Source organism: Amphiprion ocellaris, chromosome 19 (assembly GCF_022539595.1).
Source record: "Amphiprion ocellaris isolate individual 3 ecotype Okinawa chromosome 19, ASM2253959v1, whole genome shotgun sequence".
NCBI lineage: Eukaryota > Metazoa > Chordata > Actinopteri > Pomacentridae > Amphiprion > Amphiprion ocellaris.
In genome coordinates, this window is record NC_072784.1 from 23,648,147 (window position 1) to 23,670,362 (window position 22,216).

At 45.2% G+C, this 22,216-nt stretch overlaps 2 protein-coding genes across 3 annotated transcripts in view; both read left to right on the forward strand.

The window, feature by feature from the left end:
- Positions 1-4,987, forward strand: part of LOC111573825 (ras-related protein Rab-26-like) — a 63,273-nt gene extending 58,286 nt beyond the window's left edge. For both annotated transcript variants that reach the window (XM_035951848.2, XM_035951849.2), the window contains one exon: positions 430-4,987. In XM_035951848.2, coding sequence (XP_035807741.2) covers positions 430-529 — 100 coding nt within the window. In that variant the 3' untranslated portion in view covers positions 530-4,987. The remainder of the gene's footprint in view (positions 1-429) is intronic.
- A 10,823-nt stretch (positions 4,988-15,810) lies between these two features.
- Positions 15,811-21,559, forward strand: LOC118470855 (nascent polypeptide-associated complex subunit alpha, muscle-specific form-like). The gene is made up of 6 exons (XM_055005315.1): positions 15,811-15,910; positions 16,029-16,245; positions 18,309-18,361; positions 19,086-19,487; positions 19,524-20,663; positions 20,990-21,559. Exons 1-5 carry the CDS (start codon positions 15,811-15,813, stop codon positions 20,654-20,656), a joined length of 1,905 nt encoding a protein of 634 aa, XP_054861290.1. The 3' UTR covers positions 20,657-20,663; positions 20,990-21,559.
- Positions 21,560-22,216: the final 657 nt, after the last annotated feature.

The following is a 22,216-nucleotide window of genomic DNA, read 5'->3' on the forward strand; positions in this document are numbered from 1 at the left end:
TACTTGTGACTAAATATGTTGTGCCATTGTACAATCCCTGTGATCAGTTGTAATGCACAATGCACACAAATAAATGTTAAACTGAGGCATAGTGTTTTTGAAATTGCACTTACTTTAATCTCTGGTTGTTCATAATCTATTTTTTTAAAGGACAGTTCATTACATATAAAGATTTTTATAATGTACTTGTTCTCCTTTGCATTAAAACATCGGAAAAAATTAGACTTACTGTTACTTCTCAGTAATTACGCGATAAGTTTACTGGTCCGGCCCCCTTGAGATCAAACTAGGCCGTATGCGGCCCCCGGACCAAAATGAGTTTGACACCCTTGCCTTAGACAAACATTGTGCTTACAAGTTCTTTGTATGATTTGTGAGTCATATGTTTGACATTCTTTCATCTTACATTATCCTCTTCCTTTTTCTCAGGGAGCTGAAGCACAGGTCTATTAAGGATCCCAGTGAGAAGTTTAAGCTCCAAGAGTACGTAAACACGGAGATGAAGGATGCTGGCTGCTGCAGATCTTAAAAGCCTACCCTGTGTCAATCTTTGGATTTGTATGTATGTACGTGTGTGGATGAGGCATCTTCATACAGGACGTGTTCATATATTGCCTAAGAGATGAGGAGTCAACTCTAGCGAGGTATAAAACCTTTGCAAAAACCTTGAACTTTTGTTTCTCCACTCTCCAACTTCTTTGACTCATCATACACAACGTGCATCTGTTGTCCTGTACACACCTTGCTGCCCTCCTTCATCATGCGTGTCCTGCTTTTCTGCACCAACCTCCTTCTGTACCTGTGAATGTAGCCCAAGATTACAGTTTCCAGAAGACAAAGATAAGCACAACACACCTCAGGTTTCACCCTGTGATTGTAGTGATGTGTTTTCTGTCCATGTTTGTGTTCACAACAGTAATTTTACAGGCTCCATTCAGCCAGTTTAGCTCACCAGCATAAATTCATCTACGCTATATTGCCAAAAGTATTCGCTCACCCATCCAAATAATCAGAATCAGGTGTTCCAATCACTTCCATGGCCACAGGTGTATAAAATCAAGCACCTAGGCATGAAGACTGCTTTTACAAACATTTGTGAAAGAATGGGTCGCTCTCAGGAGCTCAGTGAATTCCAGCGTGGAACTGTGATAGGATGCCACCTGTGCAACAAATCCAGTCGTGACATTTCCTCGCTCCTAAATATTCCACAGTCAACTGTCAGCTGTATTATAAGAAAGTGGAAGTGTGTGGGAACGACAGCAACTCAGCCACCAAGTGGTAGGCCACGTAAACTGACGGAGCGGGGTCAGCGGATGCTGAGGCGCATAGTGCGAAGAGGTTGCCAACTTTCTGCAGAGTCAATCGCTACAGACCTTGAAACTTCATGTGGCCTTCAGATTAGCTCAGAACAGTGCTTCAGCAGAGAGCTTCATGGAATGGGTTTCCATGGCCGAGCAGCTGCATCCAAGCCATACATCACCAAGTGCAATGCAAAGCGTGGGATGCAGTGGTGTAAAGCACGCCACCACTGGACTCTAGAGCAGTGGAGATGCCTTCTCTGGAGTGATGAATCGCGCTTCTCCATCTGGCAATCTGATGGACGAGTCTGGGTCTGGTGGTTGCCAGGAAAATGATACTTGTCGGACTGCATTGTGCCAAGTGTAAAGTTTGGTGGAGGAGGGGATTATGGTATGGGGTTGTTTTTCAGGAGCTGGGCTTGGCCCCTTAGTTCCAGTGAAAGGAACTCTGAATGCTTCAGCATACCAAGACATTTTGGACAAGTCCATGCTCCCAACTTTGTGGGAACAGTTTGGAGCTGGCCCCTTCCTCTTCCAACATGACTGTGCACCAGTGCGCAAAGCAAGGTCCATAAAGACATGGATGACAGAGTCTGGTGTGGATGAACTTGACTGGCCTCCACAGAGTCCTGACCTCAACCCGATAGAACACCTTTGAGATGAATTAGAGTGGAGACTGAGAGCCAGGCCTTCTGGTCCAACATCAGTGTGTGACCTCACAAATGCGCTTCTGGAAGAATGGTCAAAAATTCCCATAAACACACTCCTAAACCTTGTGGACAGCCTTCCCAGAAGAGTTGAAGCTGTTATAGCTGCAAAGGGTGGACTGACGTCATTTTGAACCCTATGGATTAGGAATCGGATGTCACTTATGTTGATATGCGAGTCAAGGCAGGTGAGCGAATACTTTTGGCAATATAGTGTATCACGATTCAACTATGGACATTTGGGAATATGTATTATTTCAACACACAGTAAAAGCCCATGGATGTTGCCATTTTGCATACAAAGGCACTAAGTAGTTTAAGAAGATGTAAATTATTGCTAGTATGCAGTAGTTGAAACAAATCTACAGAGATAAGGGTCATGCATGGGTAACAAAATAACTTTTTATTAATATTATTGTATTTTTTTCAATAACAGAGAAACTATGCTGAGTCTTGGATATCCCAAATGCAACCTCACTTCATGATAATATATATTCTTTAGTCTGCTGAAATTATTTAACAGATGATCAAACATACTGTAAGCAACAAGGTTTTGTCAATTATGCTGTAAATACCTCTGTCTTCTTCTATTCTCGTCTTCTTGCATGTAAAAATAAATTGAATAAAGGAAAATAGCACTTTAGATGGTAAATTAGAGCATGAGTGAGGAATACAAGCTACAGTTACATAAAGTATTGTATGTGAAACCCATTGTACATTTTCATCTTTCTATTTTATTGTTATGTAAACTGTAGTCTGCTTCTTTAAACTGCTGCTTTATTATTTGTTTTAATTTTCTATTCTTTAATATATAAATGAAAACTATATATAATGGTGGAATAAAGTTTTTGGATACCCCATGCATTTGTGAAATATTGCATTAAGAATCAATCTTAGGTCTTCAAGTACAACTTATTTTTGTACAGTCACAGCCAAAATACTAAACAAATCCTAAAAAAGCCATTAAAAACTTTAAATTGATTGGTTCCATAAAAATACAAAAGAAAAGAGTATTGGGTCATCTTGGTACCAGTGATCCACTAATGAAGGTCGTATTTTGTAATAATAATTGTAATAATTTTTGTTGCCATGTCTATATAAAGCCAGCACGTCAAATTTCTTCAGAAACAAAAATGGCTAAAACAAGGAACCTAAGGCAGGAAATACGCCTGAAGATAGAGATTCTCAGCCAGGAAGAGTACAGCTGCCACCACATAGCCAGGAAGTGCAGATGCAGTCCTTCAGCAGATGGTTACACTCTGCAGAAATACAGACGAACCAACATCTTGTAAGACAAAACAAGATCTAGGCATCCAAGGGTTTCTTCAGCAAGAAATCCTGATCCGCATGTGCAGGGAAAACTACTGGATGACATCACAGGAGTTCCAGCAGCAGTGGTCAAACCAAACAATATCATTTGTATTTGTTTGTGTCTGTCTAATGCAGCCACACCTTTTGAAACACCAAAAAAGATTTTTCCCACAAATATTTCATGACAATATTTGAGATTGTGTACAATTTTAAGGATGTCCAGAAACTTTTTTTCCACCAGAGCAACTGTAGTGCCATGTTTACTTAAAAACATTTTGACTAGTACCTTATTATAATGACTTAGTATTTAACTTGCTCTTCATGAAAGAAGTATTGGCTTCTTTTTATATAACTGTTGCTTTGGTAGACTCCAGCTTCATCAAAGAAATTATATAAATGGAGTATCTCTCTGTATAGTGCTTACGACATTCTGACAGTTTTTTTTTTTTTGTTTTTCAATCTTGATGTTCAGATGTTTTTTGTTTCCCTACCCTTTTAATGTGCATTTCTTTCTTGTAACAGAAAGTTAACTACAATTTTAAAAAATCCAAAGGATAGTATGGCATTTACCCTTTTAATAGCAACCATATTTCATATTCAAACATACAAATTCCTTCTTACTCGGTTTAGAATATGACACCAAAAATGACTGTGTGCAGCAGAGAATCAGTGTTTTGCTCAGTGGCACTTACGAGGGATAGGTGCATACTCACATAGTTTACTTGACTCCAGCTCTTTAGAGCTCTTCATTAGACAGTTACAAAAAAACTCACATCACTGTAGTCATACATGTGTGACTGTTCCTAACCCTCATCCGGTCCTCACTCATGTATTACAGTCTTGTGTCTATTTAGTTTTAGTCCGCATGTAAATGCTCACATAGTGTTTGACCATTCAGGTCAGGGTGGTTCTCCTATTTTAAGTATGTAAGTCACATTGCATGGCAGATCAGTGAGTTAGGCCAACATCCATGAACTCAGGAGCGACTCTAGAAGAATAGAGTCCGGCAGATAATGTAAGTGAGGTTCTGGATGGTGGTAGGTGAAGAATAAAAGAGCCATTGTTGGAATGGTAACTGGTCAGGATGTCTCACCTTTAGGTCCTTTTCTCCATTAACCTTCAGTTTTTATAAGAGTTTCTAAAGAAAAAAACTATCAGACAAAGACTTTCTTTTTCAGTTTACCAGCATACTCTTGAGGCAGCATTGATCCACTGGTAACAATCTGAAATTTGGTGATCCAGTCTTAACCTCTACAGTCTTGCATGCAAAAAAGAAATTTTCTGTCCTGGGCCACTATGGTAATTCCAAACTGCCCATGGTAGCCCTGAATATTGGGAGGAGTACCTGCAAGTACAGTCCAAGTCAATTTCCTTGCTGTCAATGAACACCTCACCATTTACATGCACATACTACAAGCAGAGAGAGAAATACATTTAATTATTCTTTTTTAAATTACCCTGAAGCTCAATGTTGTTGCATGACACAAAAAGATGAGCTTTCACTAAGGTGTATAAACTCTTTCACAATAATATGATTGTAACTGTGTAATGTTCTGAGGGAATCATGACTGTTATGGTGCCACAAACCAAATTTGCTGTATTGAGATGAGCTATTGGCAGCACCAATAAATTCTGCTAAATCCACACATAAATGTGTCTTCAATGAAAATATTTTCTGTTGAATTCTTTGGAGCACTGTCAACATGTTGCAGAGAAATGACACAGCCACATCTGCTGTCCGAGTGAGTAATTACAGCATTTTCCTTATGTTGTGCAACAATGAATCCTTGAAGTACATGGGCCTCCTGCCATCCATCGTAAACCATCTGCTCTTGAAGCTTTCTGTCTGCTGTTCAATTCATCTAGATGGCACTGATATGAGCTTTACTTACTATTTTGTATTGCTATTTGAACAGCACAAATACAGCAATCAACTAAAAAATAATCCTCACCTTTGGGCTAGTCATCTCTATGTAGCCCTTTGTTATGTAGTTCCCAGTTAGCTTTGGCAAAAACTAGACAAATCAAAGGAAGAGATGTATTCACTGACAAAGTGTGTATGCAGGCCGTAACCAGGATATTAGACATACTAAAGTAATTCTTTTCATATTATCCTAAAATTATCCAACTATGTATTATTTATTCATTTTTTTCTTCTTCCAATATTTAGTGGTGTCCCTGGGATCTTTCTACACGGAGTATGTGTGTTCTCCCTGTGCATGTGAGGGCTTTCTCCAGGTACTCTGGCTTTGTCCCACAGTCCAAAAAATATGCAGAGGTTAATTGGTAATTCTAAATTGTCCATAGGTGTGAATGTAATTGTTTGTGTGTATGTGTAACCCTGTGATAGACTGGTGACCTTGTCCAGGGTGGCCCTGCCGTCACCCTAAGTCAGCTGGGATAGACTCCAGTCCCCCGCGACCCTACTGAGGATTAAGCAGTGTGTAGATAATGGATGGATGGATGGTGTTCTAATGGTTGAGAAGCAGAAAATGTGTTGGGGATTAAAACCTATTAATGGAAGAAAACATGTTTAAAAGGTAATCTCAAGAATTTTTGCCATAGTAGCACTATGAAGCTGTTTTTCATGTCAGACATTTTTGACATGTCACCGTACAGAAAGCAATTAATGACAGCATTCCACTAATAAAACCTAATGCTTCTGTGTATGCTGGTTTACAGTCATGGCTGACTGGAACACTCAAAAGAACTGAGCCAGTGTTAATTCTACGTGCTCTTCTCCTATTGTGACAAGTCGGCATGTCTGCTCAGGGATGATGTGCTACAGTAATTATTCCACTTACCAGATGAGAAAGTCATGTGTCAATCAATGCACCAACAACTGTTTTCATTGACCTCCAGTTCCCAAACAACAAAATACAGGATGGAACTGAACTCAAAACATTTATTATCTACCGCTGTTTTCTCCAGGATTTTTTTCAGCAGTAGCGGCAGGCTCTCCGGGAGCCATAGTGACATAAACAAATGACACCTGACTGCAGATTTTACTTTAACAACCTATTTATTGAATGGCCAGTTGAAAATGGCTTTTTAAAGGCTGAATGTAAAAAAAAAATAAAATATTGGAAGAAGCTCATCTGAAAATGCAGTTAGCAGTTACATCATGGAGTGTATATATTAGCTTAATGCTATCAATAGTTTACTTGCGTTAGCGACACTGAGTTGGCACCGGGCCCAATGAACTGAAGCTACCGATATGTTACATAGCGTTAGCTGGCCATCAATATTTAGAGAATGTCTGTTTAACCTGTAAAATATATTATGAGTTATCTTAAGCTAATAACTTTTCTGTTAAGTTGCTGCCCTATTTTCCAAGACGACATTCCTCTGACTCTGACTGGTGCCTGGGTGCTGGACGTGACCTCACTTTGAAGGCCGCACTCTTGCGAGTAATTAACGTCATACCACTTTCTTCCAGACTGCAACCGAGATAGCGTATTCATTCCCCCAATGCCAGTTTGTGTATATTCAATACGTACCTCGGAACCTTTTGGAAGCTGCAAGCACTGGTTTCTCATAGGACCGGCCGAAGTGGGACCTAATTATTATATATCTGTTATTGTTATACTGTATCTCTGTTCTATGTGTAATAGACAAATTAACAGTCTCCACTTATTTTAGCACCAGCTGGAAAGCAAAAACATGCAAAAGTTTTTTTTTTTCCAATTTAAGAGGTTAACAATAAGAAAAATGAGATTTTAGAATTATATATGTGTTGTATGAAAGTCTCTATGTCTTTTATAGTGATGACTTAGATAAGAGGATGTTCGCCTCATGTGTGCGTGTGCGTGCGGGTGCATGTGTTCTCTGTAAGCATTTTAGAGGAGAGACATTTTTCAGTATTGGTCCTGATGATCTGGCATCATAGATTAAGTCCAGATATTGAGGTCATCACCGGTGATGTTCGATTTACCAAATGTTACATTTTGAAACTGATTAGTTTGTTCCTCTGTATAAAGTTCTGAGTGTTAAGAGGAGAAGAAGGTCAAGAAATGACAGTAAAGAATGCAATTTCCTCTCTTCTTCTCCAGAGATGTGTTAGTCCTCACCATTGACAATTTGTGGCCATTATCAGGTTCTTTGGAAGGTACAAGGCATCCTGTTGGCTCCAGGCCATAAATGGTCATTTTAAAGTAAATCTCTGACTTAACTGACTGGTGGCTGTGTGCCTTCTTGTTTTGTGAATTGCACAATCACAGCCATTTACACAAAGAATGTCCTAGACGTGTTCTATAGGCCAGACATTGCGCAAGCTTAGAGGCACTGTGAAGGTAAAGGTCGAGAGTGGCGGGCGCAAGGTTACCTGAAGACCATTGTATGGAGACATCCTACAATAAAATTTTCTGAGTAAGTATATATTTTTGATGCAGTCTGTAATATTGGAGCATCAGCTATGGTCAGAAAGTGTTATTGATGGTGACCAAAAGAAAGTGATGTTTTTGTCCTATTTTTTAATCATCTGGAAATGTTTATTTTCCTGGCTGAGGCCACAGAACATTTTACTGCCTCAGATGGACAATAAAGTTGGTTCTTTTAATTCTAATGTATCATTAGCACTCTGGTTACATGAGCTCCACACAGTTATGTGACCATACACTGTTGAAGAGAAAAAAAAACTGCTCTTCTGTGTTACATTACAGTTTTTCTCAATTGATAAGACACTAAATTCTATTCACTGCACACAGCCACCAACTGACTGCACACATTTCTCAAAAACAGGACTCTGCTTTCAAAATTTTGGACACTATTCATGGTTTGCACACAATTTCCAAAACTCTTGCACTCTTTTTGCAAAAGTCTGAACACGTTTTTTTGCTCATTTGCTCATAGCACCACCATCCATCCATTATCTATACACCGCTTAATCCTCACTAGGGTCGCGGGGGGGGCTGGAGCCTATCCCAGCTGACTCGGGCGAAGGCAGGGGACACCCTAGACAGGTCGCCAGTCTGTCGCAGGGCCACATACAAAGACGAACAAGCACTCTCACATTCACACCTACGGGCAATTTAGAATAATCAATTAACCTCAGCATATTTTTGGACTGTGGGAGGAAGCCGGAGTACCCGGAGAAAACCCACGCATGCACAGGGAGAACATGCAAACTCCATGCAGAAAGATCCCAGGAAAGCCGGGACGCGAACCAGGGACCTTCTTGCTGCAAGGCGAAAGTGCTAACCACTACGCCACTGTGTAGCCCGCTCATAGCACACATTTTTCAAAAAGTGAACACTAGGAAGCAGAATTGGGACACTGTTCCAACACTGCTGTCACAATTAAGACACAACAAGTCAAAGCTGAAAACACTTTTGCCAAAGAAATGCACAGTATAAAACACTATAAAACCTGCTGGGAAACAGAATTAGCTGATCAGAATGCAATCTGTTGTTAAGGTCAGCAGATGGTAAGGATGGTGCATAAAGTAAATTGTTTCAGGTTTATTATGGTTTTTATGGAATGTAAATGTTGTTTGTCACTTCAGTGACATGTCTATACTGGAACAATACAAGCAGTCAGAAATGTTGTGAGAATACTGTAAAAAATCTAATGTATAATTCTGCTTCACAAGTGTTCGTAAAATTACAGAAAGTGTACATGGCTGTTACGGGAAGGGGTCAGAGAACCCAAGCGCAGGCACACAGAAACTGGCAGACAGGTGAATAAAGGTCAGAGATTTATTTAACCCAAAAACTAAACCAATACATCAATGGAAAACTGAACTGAGAGGACAGAACTAAACCAAACAACTCAAAACTCGACAAAAAACACTATAAATATAAAAAAGGAAGGCTACCAAAACTAAACAGAATTTACAAAACTAAACTAAGGGGGGGTAGAAAGTTGTTAGAAATATTAGTATTTGATTGTATTGAAGACTTCAGGCCAAAGTACAACTTACAGTTTTAAAGGATAATTTCAAAATCAAAATATACTTAGAGTTGAAAAGGTTTTCTCAAGGAGTATTTCACTTTCATTTTGACCCCAGTAAGTATGTCTACAGAGCCGGAGGCTGCACTTTCAGGACCACACCAATAGGACTGCACTTCTAGGGCTGCAATGCTTCTTCTAGGGTTTGTGTTACCTGCTGAGTTGGTGCCAAAGTATCAGCATTTATCGCCATGATGGAAAATGACCACAATGTAAGTACTGACTGTGAATCTTTTTTTTTTTTTTTTTTTTTTTTTTTTGTCTGCATTTGTTCTCATTGTTTAACTCCACAAAAGGGGAGTCAACATTGTATGAGATCGATGCATATTTTAGTCTTGCAGCCAAATATTTTAATATTTAGTGCATGTGTGTGACCATCACCAGCCCTCCCTGAAAGCTAAGCAGACCTTCTTTATTAGAATTCCCTATTATAAGCCAGGGAGGGCAGTGCTACACCTCAGTGATGTGTGGCCAACCGAAGGGGCGGCAACCAGCCCATCACAAGGCAGGCCGCCACCGGGAGCCGGTCAGAGGAAATCGGAGCCGGGACCCGATGCAAGTCCAGATGGTAAAAATGGACAGTGTGGTGGGACCCGGCGACGCCAACAGGGAGGCACTCCGCATACCCCCCGCACCAGGCCCCAGGTGAGCGCAGTACACCCAGGGCCCCCACACCCCGCAATGCGCCCTGACAACCCACCAGGACAGAGCCACCACATGCCGCCAGCCCACAGTACAGCCACAGCGCCCACCAGGACGGCCAATCCAGCCCCCGCAGCCCACCAAGAGCCATCGCACCAGCCTGGACCCGTCGGGCACGCAGGAGAACCCCCCCCGACCACAGCCCCCAGGTCCCGGGGACCCCCCGGCCACAGCAACACGGATGATAGTCCACCCCCGCCACCCCATAGCCATAAGGGGGCCGGGTCCCACCAGTGAGGCCATATTGGTGAAATCCCCCCCATTACTCCCTATTAATATGTCTCCCGATCCCAGACTGGAGAAATTATCCCTGCACCGTGGTAGTGTAACCCTGAGTGTCATGTGGTGCATTAAAAGTGGGGAGGCTGGGCGAGGCGTCCAGGGGGCAGGCCAGAGGACCACAGAGGATGGCTACTCTGCAGCCTACCCTGACCCAAGTTCCCCGAGCCGTCCCAGACCTACCCCCAAGGTGTGAGTGTGTGTGGTGCATTAAAAAGAAATTAGAGAGCAGGGGAGGCAAACAAGAGGGTGATGGGGAAGAGACAAGGCTGTAGAGCCCTGCCATCCGCCCCACCACAGAGCCCATCATTCCTGCCCCCACCTGCTCTCAGGGCCCTAACTGTCGTGTCCCTATATGTGCCTAAGAGTAACTATATACAGTGATGTGTGAAGTATGTGAAGTGCACAGTAAGAGGCAGTCTGGTGTGGATCCGGCCCATGAGGACAGAGCAGCGGGGGAGACAGGTAGTAAGACCACTGGTACTGATGCAGAGGGCCCCCAGAGCCCAGAGGCAAGAGGCCGAGGTGGGTCCACCCGAACCCGACCGGCCCAGCCAGCACCAAAACCCCCAGAAGTCGCAGCGCTAGACCAGCGCCCCAGCAGACGCCGCAGCCCCACCACGGGCCAGCCGCATGCAGCACCCCACCCCGGAGGGAGGACCAGGCCGCACCACCAGGGAGCGAGGGCCACGAGCACCCACGCCCACCCCGGAGCCGGCACGTCCAGGATGCAGGGCGCCCACCCCGCGGCACCCCCGAGACCCCACCCACCCCACTACTCCCCAGGACAGCACCAGGCCCGGACATAAGCCCCCAGCCAGCAGAAACTAATCTCCAGTGGCGGCACACAGGCAAGTACCAAGGCCTGTGCCCGGATGAGCCAGAGCCACCCCCCCAGAGAGACCACCCGGCCCCCATGCCAGACCCCCAGGCAGCGGAGGGCCCCCAGCCCCCCCAGGGGAGGGAGAGGGACGAGGACGAGCGGCCAGGCAGGAGAGGAGGGAGGAGGAGGGAAGCAGAGCAGGAAGGGACAGGGGAGCGACCGGAGGGCCGACCCACCCCAAACCCCAGGGCCAGCCAGGGCGCCCCAGAAGAGACCAGCCGCCGCCACCCCCAAGGCCCCAGGAGAGCGCACAGAACCAGCAGACCCAGGGCTCAAAGGGAGAGACACCGGGGACTCCCACCCCCAGGCAGAGGGGCCCGAGCCACGCCGGCCCCGCAGAGCCAGAGAGCGACCCCAAGAGCAATAGGGAAGAGACACCATTAGTGCATGCACACAGCCTTGAAGTCCATGGTGCCATCCTACTTAAAAAGGTAGAGGGTTAATAAACTGAAAGAAAGCAGAGAGAAGTCAGACCATACACACAGACAGAATAATAATTACAATTTTATGAGGGAAATGGCATACGCCCACATACAAGCAGAGGCTATAGATTAATATTTATTGATTTAATAAATGGAGACCATTTTTCTTTGAAGGAGTCCAATTGGTTTTTTCTGATAGCAGATATTCTCTCTAGTGAAATGTGTTCTGTGAGGAGGTTCAGCCAATGGATGATGTTGAGGGCTTTCTTATCTTTCCAGTTAACTAAGATAGTTTTTTTGGCGATGGCGATAGCTGCAAGTGTGGGTTGGATATGAATGTCTGGTAGGGCTGTTTGCGTTAGATCACCAATTAGGCAAACGTTCGGGGAATGCGGAATCCCGCAGTCCAAAATATCGGAGAGTTTCTGTGTGATCGTTACCCAGAATTGATAGACGGGTGTACAAAGCCACAGAGCGTGAAAGTAAGTGTCCGTCATGTTTTGGGTGCATTGCGTACATGTGTCTGAGCGAGAGAAGCCCATTTTATACAGTTTATATTGCGTTATATGCGTTCTGTGAAGCACCTTAAATTGGATCAATTGTCCTGAAGAAAAAGGGGTGCTAACATTGACCAAAAATGTTTAAGAAATTCAGCAGGGAAACCATCAGGACCAGGTGCCTTGCCTGCTGGCATACTGTCTAATGCACATTGTAATTCTTTCATAGTCAATGGCGTGTGTCTAATATGTCTCTGTAATTTGACGTTAGTTTGGGCATGTTTAAATTGTTGAGAAAATTATGAATATCTTCCATGTTTGGGTTAGCTGCTGCTGAGTATAAACTCTGGTAATAATTATAGAAGATCTGGTTAATTTCCTGAGGTGACTGAGTATGTTTTCCTGAGGGATCCTGAATTGCTGTTATGAAGGATTTTTCTTTATTGCGCTGGAGTTGGTTCGCCAGAAATTTTCCTGATTTATTATTGTGTTTGAAATCATTATATCTTAGTTGTTGTAATAAAAACTCTGTTTTCTTGGATAGGATATTATCGAGGTTTAGTTTTGCATTTTGTAGTTCGGACCATAATTGATCACTTGGGTTTATTGCATAATTCTCTGTAAGTTGTTTAATTTTTTCTTCAATTTCTTTCTCTGTTTGTAGATCTTTTTTTTTTCTTGTATGAGGAGTATATATTAGTAAGGAGTAAATATTATTTTACCTCTGATTACGGCCTTTCCAGTTTCCCAAAGCACAGATGGAGATAAGTCAATAGAGTCATTGTTTTTTAGAAAGTCTGCCCACTCACTCCTTATTACTCGATCAAATTCTGGGTCTTTGAGTAGAGAGATGTTGAGGCGCCAAGTCTGAGGAGGTTTAGGGATGGAATCTGTTTGCAGGCTGAGAGATATTGGTGCATGGTCGCTGATAACGATTGGGTGGATTTTAGTGGTAACTTTATGTGCGATAGAGTTATTTAAGAGGAAAAAGTCAATTCTTGAAAATGTTTTGTGTACCGCAGAGAAAAATGTATAGTCCCTCTTTGTTGGGTTTTTGAGTCTCCAGACGTCGTCTAGTCCAAAATCTTTCATATAATCATGTATAACTTTAACTGATTGTGATTGTTTTACATGTATTGGACTATTAGATCGATCTACTGAAGGGTTTAAAACTATGTTGAAGTCACCACCGATAATAGTTGTTGAGTTAGCAGATAAGTCTGCTAAGTGAGAGAAAACAGTGTGAAAGAAGGCTGGATCTTCATTATTCGGAGCATAGAGATTTGCAATAGAATATAATTTATTAAAGATTGTAGCCTGGACAATAATATATCTGCCCTCTGAGTCCGTTACTGTACTGTTTAAAGTGAATGGTACTCTCTTATGGACTAGAATGGAGACCCCTCTTTGTCTGCTGTTATAACTAGATGAAAAGATAATACTATAATTCGAGTCTGATAAGCATTTTTCTTCCGACTGTAGTAAATGCGTTTCTTGGAGGAGCAAAATATCTGCTTTTAATTTAGAGACATAGTCCATGATTTTAACTCTTTTTGTTTGTGAGCGTATGCCATGAACATTCCAGGCTACGATATTAAACTTGAACATAGAGAGAAAAGATGTTCTGTCACTGAGTATGTAGCAATATAATATAACATCTGTGTGTATCCTTGTGAGCTGTCTGTTGCTGTCTGTGAGCTGTGAGTGTTGGAGAGAGATGCATACAGCAGGTCAGGATCTATATATACATTATATAATAGCACATCATTGCCTGAAAAACTATCAACAAACACATTATAAAACTTACAAGCACAATAAACATGGGGGGTACATGGAGTGTGAGTGAGTGTGGGGGGTGAGTGTGTGAGGGGGGAGAGGGCTAAAGGGAGACATATAGAGAGGGAGAGAGAGAAAGGTAGAAGGAGGAGGGGGTTCTCCAGTGGGGAGTGTATATTAGGAGAGTGAGACGTTTACACCTGTGAGATTTTTTTTTATAACATTTTCTAACATACATGACTAAGTGATATATTAAACGTTTAAGCCAGTTTTTTTTTTCTTTTTTTTTTTTTTTTAGAAGAGCCAGGGGGTAATGGAGGGTTCCTGAAATAGCTGCCCATCTATGTATAGTTTGTCCACAACCAGTGCAGTCCGTTTACCTTTCTGTCTGTGTTCTTTCATGATGGGGTATAATACTTTGCGCCTCTCGTTGATTTCCCTGGGAAACTGGTCGTTCATCCCGAACGACGTGCCTTTCAGCTCCCGTCCTTTGCTTCTTACGAGCACTTTCTGCTGGAAGTGCTCGAACTTTGCAATGATAGGACAGTGTCGGTTTCCTCTTAGGGGTCCGAGCCGGTGGGCGCGGTGGAAAGTGATGTTTTTAACCGTTTCCGCAGGGATTTTAAGTGCCGACACCATAAAGTTTTTAACAAGAGCCTCTGGGTTATCCGGTGTGGACTCAGGGATACCTGAAAAGATCAGGTTGTCCCGCATGCTCCTCGACTGGATGTCCAGGACGGTCTCCTTCAGGGTTTTGTTTTCTTTTTTAAGTGTATTCACCTCTGAAGTGACCGCTGTCAGCGTGGACCGGAGTTCGGTGTTGTCCCTCTGCAGATCCTCTATCTGCTGGTGGGTGAACTCCAGGCTTGCTTTCAGGTCTTTTATCTCCTGGTGAAGCAAACTAAGAATATCGAGCTTCTTATTAATAGACTCGAGAACACTTACCTGGATATCCGTGACCTCCAAGTCTTGTGTGTCCGTCGAGGAGTCTGCCTTCTTCCTCTTGCTCGGGTTGGCGTCTTCCATCGTGCACTGGACGGAGTAGTCGTCAATAAAGTTCTCAAGGTCCTCCACTGTGAGCACTACCATTTCCGATCTTGAGCAGGCTATTTAGTTAGGTTGTTGTTTTTATATTTATTTTTTTTAATACAAATACGTCGAGATAACGGCGATTTGTTTACGTCTCATCTAGCAGCTGGGAGCCGCCATGTTGAATTTTGCCACTCTCGCTGAATCTCGCGACCTCAGAGCATCTCCGCCTCTCCGCCTGCCCGACCAATAGGACTGCACTTCTAGGGCTGCAATGCTTCTTCTAGGGTTTGTGTTACCTGCTGAGTTGGTGCCAAAGTAGCAGCATTTATCGCCATGATGGAAAATGACCACAATGTGAGTACTGACTGTGAATCATTTAAATAGTTTAACGTGACAAACTTTAACTTACAAAAATTTGCTTTATAATGTTTTATTGTTTGACATTATAAACATTTCTACTCTTTTGATTTGCACAGCAAAGCTCTTGTTAACTTGCTAAACTGTGAGACACGAACTATGTTTGAACTTGAACTCATTAAGCAGTACAAACGACCACTTTTATATCATGACAGCTGCTGAAAAATCAACTCTTAGCTTGCAGATTTGCTTGATTGAGTAATAGCCAGATTATTGTAGCCCACCTCCAGATGATGATAATTAACTACAGCAAGCATATTAATTAATCCTCCATGGCTCACCCACCTGGCTGGATCTGACCACCTCTGCCTGTCCCTCACCCCCTCATACACAGTACATGCAAAGTCACAAACAAAGACTATAACAACGTGGATGCTCTCTCTCAGCTGCCGTACTGTTTTTCACAAACACTTTGGGACTTATTTGAACACCAGAACCTTCAGGAATATACAGATACTACTGTCCTATATCAAAAACTGTGACGACACTGTTACAGCAACCAAACGGATCCAGGTTTTCCCCAACCAAAAAGCCCGGATGACCAGTGAAATACAGGCACTCCTCAAACGCCATAACACCGCCTTCAGTTCAGGTGACAAGTCCCTATACAGCGCAGCCAAAGCTGACCTAAAGAGAGGCATTGAAGGGGCCTAGACAGCCTACAAAAGGAAAATTGAGGAGCACTTCACTGAAAATAACCCTAGAAAGATGTTGCAGGGAATACAGCACTGTATCATTGGTTGTTGTTCTTGTAGTTGGGGATGCCAACTACAAGAACAACAACCAGGTGACTGTTAATGCTGACGCTTTGCTGGCAAAGGAAGTAAACCATTTCGTTGCCCACTTTGAGGCTGAAAGGCCCAAAACAGTCACACCACACCCACCACCCTCCAGCAGCAGCACACTCATGCTTCAAGAACCTGACGTGAGACATGTGCTGAGGACTGTTAACCCCAGAAGGCCACACTCAAAGTCAGTGCAGATTAACTGACGGGGGTCTTCACTAGGATTTTTAACTGTTCCCTGACACAAGCCATCATCCTCTCCTACCTGAAATCTGCAACAATAATTAGTATCCCTAAGAAAGCAATCATTGACAGTCTAAATGATTACAGGCCTGTTGCACTTACGTCTGTGATCATGAAGAGCTTTTAGAGGCTGGTCGCAAAACATATCACAGACACACTTCCCCTCTCACTTGACCGACACCAGTTCGCCTATAGAGCTCCACTGAGAAGGCCAGTGCCATAGCCCTTCACACTGCACTGAGCCACCTGGAACACCAGGGGAATTACATGAGGATGCTCTTCATTGACTATAGCTCAGCTTTCAACACAATAATCCCGAACTTTCTGGCTGTCAAACTCTCCCACCTCAAACTCTCCACCTCCATCTTGATGGATAAGCGACTGATGAATAAAATCTTTCACAAATCCATGGATCCAGACTATAAGCTGCATTACTGCCAAAATCTAATCAGGTGGTCCTTGTGTCATTTCTGACCTTCCCAGAAAATTTAATCCAAATCAGTTATTCCGTTTTTGAGTAATGTTGCACACAGACAGACAAATGTACGCCGATCGTCACTCCACCGCATTCCTTGGCGGAATAATAGACACCGCTCAAAAGATCACCAGCTGCTCTCTGCTCTCCCTTGAGGGCATTGCCAGCTCTTGCTACCCCAGCAGGGCCACAAACATTGTCAGAGATTTACCTCACCCTGGTCACCACCTGTTCAACCTGTTGCCCTCTGGCCGGTACTACAGGTCTCAAAACCTGGACAGACTCAGAGACAGCTTTTTCCTTAGAGCCATCAGTGCTCTGAACCCAATCACTGACTGAGCAAAAACTATGTGAACAACCTAATTTGTGCAATAAAAACTCACTGTACTTTCCGGACTATAAGCTGCTACTTTTTTCTCATGCTTTGAACCCTGCGGCTTATACAATGATGCGGCTAATGTGTAGATTTTTACGGGCGAGCTTCATGCCGTCAGTACATTTAGCCTCGTCACATCAGATCAATGAAATTACCGAACAGGTCACAGTGGAACAATGACACTTCGAATTAAATCAAACGCACTCACACTAAATTCTTCAGATCAGTCATTTTGCGCTTCATGCACACACCCTCATCATGGAAAAGACACGAAGAAATGCATATGATGCAGCTTTAAAGTTAAAGGCAATCGACCTGCCTGTCAAAGAAGGAAATAGAGCTGCTGCACGTAAGCTTGGTATCAATGAATCGATGGTGAGACGTTGGAGTCGGCAGCGTGAACTGACTCAGTGAGTTTTACTGCCGTGTTACTGCCGCGTTACAGGCACTGTTTGGAAATAAGCATTATTTAATAAAAAATTTTAAAAATCTTTCTGTGTAAATATCTCATGTTACAACGTGGACACCTGCGGCTTATAGTCAGGTGCAGCTTATATATGTACAAAACTTTTTTCTTTTTAAATTAAGTGGGTGCGGCTTATATTCAGGTGCACTCAATAGCCCGGAAATTACAGTAATTCTTGTAATAACTGGTTACCACTGTAATTGCTGCCATACAATGACTATAAAGGCTTTGAATTGATTTGAAATGATCTCTGTCAACTACATTAAGCAGAAACAACCTTCAGTGTGAATTAATAAAGTTGCAAGTATCTGAACTGGTTCCAGTTTAAATCAGAGGTGTCAGGCTGGCTGCTGCCAGGCCTAGTTAGTGCCCTCTCCTTTCTCTTTCCTTTTTGGGCAGCCCAGCAGCGCAGAGGAGGCAACAGGTGTTCCCCATCTGCCATAATCAGCTAGCTCATGAACAGGGGGAATGCAACCAATCAGGCTTCATCTAGTCCACAATATAACCAGACACGACCCAGCTCTCAGTGCCGGATCATAAAAAAAAACACAGTCCTGCTGGACCCACCAGTTCCTGCCGTTTTTGCCGTCAGCACTGGACCCTGGTTATCACCACAGAGACAAGGAAACACTCACCTGAGCCGACTCCCTCCTTCTAGCGTCCTTTCCCACTCACCTGTTGCTGCTTCAGGCCTTCCACCATCAAGCCCGAAGCACATTGCTCCAACCCTGGCTGCTACTGTGGTGAACCAGTTCTGAGCATTCTTGTATAATCTGTGAGTGAGTAGTCCTGCCTTAGTTATAGCTCTCGCTAAAGAAGCACCGTAGTTTGGGAAGGACTTCTGTTGTAGTCACCCTTTCGCTATCCTGGTAAAGATATCCTCGAGTTAGTCTTAGTATTCTAGAGATTGACATTTCTTGCCTAGGTGTTACCTACCGCGAGTTAGTTTTTATTTTGTCTCGTTACAGTTCCGCCCGGCCCTTAGGTGCCGCTGTAAGATTCAGAGCCTTTTGCTCTCAATTTCCGTTTCCTGTTAAAATCCTAGTCTCCGCTTGTAGTCCTTAAACCTGTGAAAATAAATCTGTGTTGCATTCAAAGACTGCCTGTTCATTTCCTGCACCTGAGCCACCCCGAACCTCGTGACAGTACCATCCGGCCAAGACATGAGCTCAGCAGGAAAATGCAACAGCATGGTCCGACCAAAATTGAACCAGCAGGCTCACAGACTGGCTCTGACCCTTCACCATATCCCCTAGACATTTTTTTTTCTAGTAAGGAATACAATGAGTATTTCGACTTCCAGCTCGAGTTGTGGGGTTTGTGGATGAAGGCTCAGGATCAGGAGTTCAAAGACGAATTAGTGTCTTTGGGTCGCAGGGCGGCCTCCCAGATGCACTGGCCACCTGCCTGATTACGTTTTAGAGTTCCTGAACTCTCCCTTGCCTTTCGTTACCCATCCTACCTCAGCCACATATCCTACCGGCACTCAGCCTGCTAGTCCATCTGCTAGCCACTTGCCTGCTAGTCCACCTGCCAGACCCCAGCGCTCTGACGAGCCACCCTCCAGAAGGTCTTCCAGAAGTAAGAGAGGTTCCAGGAGACCCCAGACCTTGCCGCCGCCGAGCGCCGCAGAGGTCCCGCCGCCACCGAGCGCCGCAGAGGTCCCGCCGCCGCTGAGTGCCCAGACCTCACCACTCCCCAGCGCCCAGATCCTGCCGAGCGCCGCAGAGGTCCCGCTGCCGCCAAGCGCCGCAGAGGTCCCGCCGCTCCCCAACGCCCAGACCTCACCGCTCTCCAACGCCCAGACCTCACCGCTCTCCAGCGCCCGGACCTCGCCACTCCCCAGCGCCCAGACCTCGCCGCTCCGCAGCAGCCACCGAGGTCCCGCTGCTGAGCCCCGCTGAGGTTCCGCTGCCGAGCCCCATCTCCTGACCATCTCCGAGGGGGTCGACGATGCTGTCGACGCCGCCTCACCCGTCCCAGAGGGGATCGGCGCTGTCGACGCCGCCTCACCCGTCCCCGAGGGGATCGACGCTGTCGGCGCCGCCTCACCCGTCCCCGAGAGGGTCGACGCTGTCGACGCCGCCTCACCCGTCCCCGAGGGGGTCGACGACGCCGCCTCACACGTCCCCGAGGGGGTCGACGCCGCCGCCTCACCCGTCCCCGAGGGGGTCGGCGCCGCCGCCTCACCCGTCTCTGAGGGGGTCGACGCCGCCGCCTCGAACCAGCCTGGGTCAGCTGACCAACCCCCTGGCCGAGAGACTGTAGAGCCTGGGTCAGCTGACCAACTCCCCGGCCGAGAGACTGTAGAGCCTTGGTCAGCTGACCAACCCCCCGGCCCAGAGACTGTAAAGCCTGGGTCAGCTGACCAACCCCCCAGGCGAGAGACTGTAGAGCCTGGGTCAGCTGACCAACCCCCCGGCCGAGAGACTGTAGAGCCCGGGTCAGCTGACCAACCCCCCGGCCGAGAGACTGTAGAGCCCAGGTCAGCTGACGGCACCCCCGGCCCAGAGACTGTAGAGCCCGTGTCAGCTGACGGCACCCCCGGCCCAGAGACTGTAGAGCCCGTGTCGGCTGACGGCACCCCCGGCCCAGAGACTGTTGAGCCCGTGTCAGCTGACGGCCTCCCCGGCCCAGAGACTGTTGAGCCCGTGTCAGCTGACAGCATCCCAGGCCCAGTGACTGTTCAGCCTCAGTCTGCTGACCAACCCCCCAGCCAAAGGACTGTGACTGTGTCAGCTGACAAACCCCCGGCTCCTGAGTCTCCGTCTGCAGTGGCCACCCCTGCTCCTGGGCCTCCAGAGGGGTCCCGCCTTCACCTGATCCGGTTCCCAGGCCGGCCTCCAGCCCGGCCTCCCGAGGGTCCTCGTCTCGTCCGCCGCCGCCGGCCTCCCGAGGGTCCTCGTCTCGTCCGCCGCCGCCGGCCTCCCGAGGGGTTCCGCCTCCTTCGCCGCCGGCCTCCCGAGGGGTTCTGCCTCCTTCGCCGCCGGCCCCCGGAGTGGTTCCGCCGCCGGCCCCCGGAGTGGTTCCGTCCGTGAAAATAAGGTTTAATTTTCTCTCTTTTCTCCTTGTTTTCTTTGAGTATTTACTGCAGTCACGTGGCCATTTGTGTTTGTTAGGTATTTTCTTTGTCTGATTTTAGGATTTGTGTCACGTGACTGCACTTGATTTGTCGTTTTGTATTATCAGTGGATTTTGTTGCAGTATAAGTTGATGTTTATTCATCAGTTTGTTAATTGAATGTTTCAGTTTTGATAGACTTGTTTTTTCTATTATGTTAAGTAGTTTTCTTAAGTGCTTGTAATTGTTAGTTTGTTAACTGATTGATGGAACCCTGTTAATAACTGTTCCCTTCCCTTTCTGGTTTGCAGAAGCTGTGGGCCTCCGGTGGTGGGATTGGTGTCTTCGGGTGGTGGGAACCCCTTCCTGTGTGGCGTGCTGCTCATCCCCTGGTTGTTTTTTTTTATTTCTTCACTCAGGTGTGTGTGTGTGTGTGTGTGTGTGTGTGTGTGTGTGTGTGTGTGTGTGTGTGTGTGTGTGTGTGTGTGTGTGTGTGTGTGTGTGTGTGTGTGTGTGTGTGTGTGTGTGTGTGTGTGTGTGTGTGTGTGTGTGTGTTCACGTGTGAGTGGGGTGATTTTTCCTGGGCTCCCTTGTGATGCCCGTTGGCCCAAACCTCCACCAGAGAGCCCCCGGCTCTGATTAGTCCCCAAACCCTTCATTTAACGATCTCGTGTGAATGGTTGCTTTTTTAAAAATTGGTTTTAAACTGAGTATTTTTGGTACTAAATAAAATTTGTGTTCTTTTGCTTGCACTGGAATCATGTCTCCTGCCTCATCAGTGGAACGAACCTGAGTTGCCTTCTCGTTAGTAGTGGTTATAATTCCCTGGGTGAAAGTCCCAGGGTGGCGTTGTCTGGCCGGTGTCTACATTCAGTAATTGTAGCACGCTAGTTTATCCCCGACCCCTCCGCTCGCCACACATGATAATTACACATTTGCCCGATGTGTGATATTGCAATAAGTACTGTATGATGTTGTAAATACTAGCTATTTAGTACTGGGTTTAGAGCCAGGTTCTGCTCAAGGTGTCTTCTCAATAAAAGGGAGTTTTTTTGCCACTGTCGCCTCAGGGCTTTCTCTGGGGGTTCAGGCATATGGGTTCTGTAAAGCGTCTTGAGACAATTTGAACTGTAATTGGCGCTACATAAACAAAGTTGAATTGAATTATTTGGGTGAATTAAACCTTTTAAATCTTAGGTAGGACCTGAAGTACTACTGTGTGTGGAATACTCGGAGTGGTCTTGAATGTGCAGCCTCCGGCTCTGTAGACAAACTTACTGGGGCCGAAATGAAAGTGGAATATCCTTGAGTAAGCCTTTTGAACTCTAAGTACATTCTGAGTGAAATTATCCTTTAAACCACAAGTTGTGCATTTCAGTGATCATTTATTGGTAGTTGGCGCTGTCTATAAAAATGCTCTAAACATGCGGCCCTAGAAGTGCAGCCTCCAGCTCTGTAGACACAAACTATTGGATCAGTCAGAGATCATCCACCAGAAACGAGCTCCTGAAGTCCAGTTTATATACATGCACAACCAT

What these genes read in the sequence shown, in the direction of transcription:
- LOC118470855 (XM_055005315.1), top strand. Translation starts at nt 15,811, where the DNA reads ATGACCAGTGAAATACAGGCACTCCTCAAACGCCATAACACCGCCTTC. An exon ending in CCCAGAAGGCCACACTCAAA is followed by an intron (nt 16,246 to 18,308) that starts GTCAGTGCAGAT and finishes TTGCTGCTTCAG; the next exon opens with GCCTTCCACCATCAAGCCCG. An exon ending in CCAGACCTCGCCGCTCCGCA is followed by an intron (nt 19,488 to 19,523) that starts GCAGCCACCGAG and finishes AGCCCCGCTGAG; the next exon opens with GTTCCGCTGCCGAGCCCCAT.